This window comes from Phaethon lepturus, unplaced genomic scaffold (genome assembly GCF_000687285.1).
Source record: "Phaethon lepturus isolate BGI_N335 unplaced genomic scaffold, ASM68728v1 scaffold21714, whole genome shotgun sequence".
NCBI lineage: Eukaryota > Metazoa > Chordata > Aves > Phaethontiformes > Phaethontidae > Phaethon > Phaethon lepturus.
The window spans coordinates 33077-37499 of NW_010534330.1; the positions used below are offsets into that span (position 1 = coordinate 33077).

The 4423-nt window shown below is 36.8% G+C and overlaps 1 protein-coding gene across 1 annotated transcript in view; it reads right to left on the reverse strand.

Annotated features, from left to right (window-relative positions):
• The window catches only part of ERCC4 (excision repair cross-complementation group 4), a gene marked incomplete at its 5' end in the record, with an annotated part of 14618 nt that extends 10495 nt beyond the window's left edge, over positions 1-4123 (reverse strand). Inside the window, 2 exons of the mRNA XM_010285500.1 lie at positions 1-149; positions 3943-4123. The exon at positions 1-149 is cut by the window's left edge and continues 80 nt beyond it. Of these exons, the coding sequence (XP_010283802.1) occupies positions 1-149; positions 3943-4123 (330 nt within the window). The remainder of the gene's footprint in view (positions 150-3942) is intronic.
• Positions 4124-4423: the final 300 nt, after the last annotated feature.

Genomic DNA, 4423 nt, shown 5'->3' on the forward strand with positions numbered 1-4423 from the left:
TTCCACATGGCAAAAGCCAGTGTTAAATGCAACCGCATTATCTGTAAAAGCTTTAATGAAGCCTTGCTTGTTCTTCTGGCGATAAAGTCGCAAGATAAATGCTTCCTGACAGGACTCAATGATTCTGTGAGCTTTGTATACCAAAATGCCTGGGAAAATAAAAGTTTTCAAGTTACAAAAAAGTAAGGAAAAGTCCAATTCTGTATAGATCCTTCCTCAAAACTGTCTTATTCTTTTAAATAATATAAGGATAATATCAGTTTTTTTTTTCTTAAATAAAGTACAATAGGAATTTAAATCTTCTAAAGCGATGGTTGAACAAACTTTCAGGGGTTCAAACAAAGCGATTCCTCAGTTTCGGTACCATGGAATCCCCAAATAACAGAACTGGGTTAATGATGCACCTTCAGCAAAAAAAAAAAAAAAACAACTTATGCTTGAGCAACAGGACTTACTAGCTTAGAAAATTCTTTACTCTGAGGGCAAAACTTGACCTTGAGCCTTTTAAAAGGAGTAAAAGTGAATGCAAGGCATAGCACACCATTACAACAAAATAAGTTTGTTATGTTCAGGATTGTGATATTTGACTTATTTTGTTACAGAAGTTCTGGAATGACAGATTGTCACATATGTTTCGCTGGTAACGGTTCAAGTCTTTACATAATAAAGGAACGTCTGAAAACTTTTATTTTTGCTTTTCCCCCCATTCTGATATTTATATTCACACTTGAGGACAGAAGGTACCATCAACTGTATGAGTACATCACCAATTTTCTTCAAACCTATGGGTATATTATGAAAAAAAGATTTATTGTGCACATTTTAGTACTGAGAAATGAAACAATAGTTCAACTACATTGAGCATTTGAGGGGAATATTTCTGGAATTTACATTTCACTCAGCCAAGACCTGCTAACACCAATGCTTATTTTTTCTCATTCTTAATTGTGCTAAATAGCATATTACATTTTGTCACTCTACTTCTAGTAAAGTGAGGCCTCTGTGGTACTTCTATCTGTTCATAGCTTCCAGTGGAATAATAAATGCTTTTCCAAAATGGAAAAAAAAAGAAAATCAAACATCACAGGTTTTACCTTGTACCCACATAAGCTGGCAAACTTACAGTGCATTTGATTTCTATAACAAGTTTCTTCAACTTGGCACCCAGCCATTGAATTTAATATGACTTTGCTTTGTAAATGAAAAAGCATCTGCAAGAAAAAGACCTCCTTATAACTGCTCGCTATTCATGATCAAGTCATGGAATAATCCACTAAAAGGTATTTTTTTAATCTATTCTTACATCTCTCCTATGAAGCAAATTTTTCAGGACTTAAAAATGATCACACTCATTTCTGAACATCTTCCAGTTTGTCAAGATGTGACTCTGAAAGGACATTACAGGAAACACAGAATTTGTAACAGCCCAGTAAGACTATGTGATTATCATAATACCTTCCTACTTTTAGTCAATATTTCTCTGCTCTTTAAGTTCATACTGCTGTGTAAGCCGTCGGTAGAAACAACTTGCCACTGTTTACTATACCAACACGCAACAGTTTTGCTATGCTATTAAGTACATTATTTCTATTTGGCGCAAACCACCAGTAACTTCTTTACTATAGTGATAATTTCTTATCTTCATTTAGCTGAATTCATGAGTTCACCAGATGTTAATTCACATGTGATTCTACACTGATTTTATAAACAACACTTGTAACACCTTGAAACGCTTTACTGATTTTTTTTGCTACGTTAAGTTCTCAAGAAACACTACTACAAGCTTTTGTCATAGAACTTCACACGTAATATACGTTTCCAACAGAAACACGTGTTACCCAAGTTTTAAATGAAGCAGCAAGTCTATCAAAGCTACTGTCACACTGACCTCTAGTGGCAATGCAAAAACTGTAACAACTCTTGTGTCATTACAGGACAGGACTATTTTTTAAATCTTTACTGTATTTCTTTTTTTCATACACATTATGTCCAAAGGTGTGTTTCCCCCCCCCTTTTTTTTTCCTTATTTGGTAGGGCAGAAAGCTAGAGAGGAAGGCATCAAGTGAAAGAAGAGAAACTAAAGTAGGTTGCCCAGAAAATTTGTTCGCTCTTTTTTTTTAACCTAGAAATATCAGACTTGACAAATCTAGTGTTTGGCACTAGCATAAAACTGTTCAAAATGTTTTACAGATTAGAGCTTGTCATACATTGAATAAGAGGAAGGGGATACAGCTTCTGAAGCAAAAATGTACATTTTTCTTAGCATTCCATATTCAGTTTTGTTTAGCCATTAAGAATCATAGAACAGTTTGCGTTGGAAGGGACCTTTGAAGGCCATCTAGTCCAACCCCCCTGCAATGAGCAGGGACATCTTCAACTCAAGCAGGTTGCTCAGAGCCCCGTCCAACCTGACCTAGAATGTTTCCAGGGATGGGGCATCCACCACCTCTGGGCAACCTGTGCCAGTGTTTCACCACCCTCATTGTGAAAAATTTCTTCCTTGTATCTAGTCCGAATCTGCCCTCTTTTAGTTTAAAACCGTTACTTGTCCTATCGCAACAGGCCCTGCTAAAAAGTTGGTCCCCAAAGAAGATGTTAACATTTAGATAACAGTAAAATGTTTTTATATTCTTGGCTTTTAGATATCTATTTTACTAGCTCTCCAGGCTTTAACAGGGTTTCCAGCTTAGACAAGAACATAAAAACAACAGGGGCCAGGGGAGAAGGGAAAAGGACATGAGAGGAAAAAGATAACTGTAACATCTTTCATTTATAACTTCTACCTAACAACGAGAAAGGTCACAAGCTATTACTCAGAATCTTTACAAGGATAGCAGCAGCATTACTTCGTAATATTGCTATTTAGATTGTGTCCAAGGTGTACCAAGACAAAGGTTAGTTAAATATTGCTATTTTTTGATAGGAAAAAATCGTCAGAAGTAATTTGATAATGCAAAAAATAGGCAGCGTGCAGGGTTGACAAAACATGACATCTAAAACCAGTTTCAGTCATAGGCCTTTTACTGAGACTATTCTGGACCTTACTTCACCAAGTGCAATCAATTACTCTCCTTGGAAAGCCAGTCTGTTTCAATGTCAATGGCATAGTTTAATTGCTGATTTGTTTTCCAGCCAGTTATAGATATGAGAAAGTCATACAAATGCATTACCTAATTATGTTTTCAAATTGCATGATTAAATAAAGCAAACAAGTCTGGAGCAAAACAAGCCATTAAAAAAAAGAACTACATATTTGCTCCTTTTACCTCAGCCTTTGTGGAAAAAAATTCTTCAACCTCAATAATGGCCACTAGAACTCTTCATACATGTCCTGGTTTCGACTGCGATAGAGTTAATTTTCTTCCTAGTAGCTGGTATAGTGCTGTGTTTTGGATTTGAGATGAGAATAATGTTGATAACACACTGATGTTTTAGTTGTTGCTAAGTAGCGCTTACACTAAGTCAAGGACTTTTCAGCTTCCCATGCTCTGCCAGCAGAGAGGTGCACGGGCAGGTGGGAGGGGGCACAGCCAGGACACTGACCCAGCCTGGCCAGAGGGATATTCCCTACCACATGCATCATGCCTGGTGTATAAACCGGGGGGAAAGCTGGCTGGAGGCTGCTGCTTGGGCACTGGCTGGGCATCATCAGTGGGCAGTGAACAGCTGCACTGTGCATCACTTACTTTGTATATTCTTTTATCATTAGTATTATTATTTTCCCTTCCTTCTCTCTCCTATTAAACTGTCTTTGTCTCAACCCACAACTTTTACCTTTTTTTTTGATTCTCCTCCCCATCCCACAGGGGGTGGGGAAGAAGGAGTAAGTGAGTGACTGCATGGTGCTTAGTTGCTGGCTGGGGTTAAGCCACAACAACACAGAATTAAGCTTTACGTATTTTCAAACAGAACAGTCTTACCTTTATTTTATTAAACTCTTACCTGTAATGAGGTTTGCAGGAATTCTGTCAGTAAGGAAATCTACCACAAGGATTCGACTTGTTGCAAAGATGACTCCTCCTTGTGTGTAAAATTCATATCGAGTATTATTTGTAATTTCATTGGTAACGCGCCGAGGGAGATGAACAACTCCATCTGACCTCAGCTGATCAATAAAATACTCCTAAATCAAACACAATAAAAACACAAGACTTCACTGTAGTAACTAATTAAATGGATGCAAAAAAACCCTTAATTATACATACTCCATTTAATTTTGAGCACTGTCCAAAACAAATCAAAAGAAAGTCAGAATTATAATGACTTTTTTCTTCTTAGGTATACTTTGCTCAGTTTCAAACTCATCAAGGTGATTTCAAAATCTGTGTATTTCTAGTAGTAGCTACATGATACTTAAGCAAATATGAGTCACTAACATTCAAAGGAGCTTACATTTTCTCTTGTATTGTACTAGCTCTTTTCC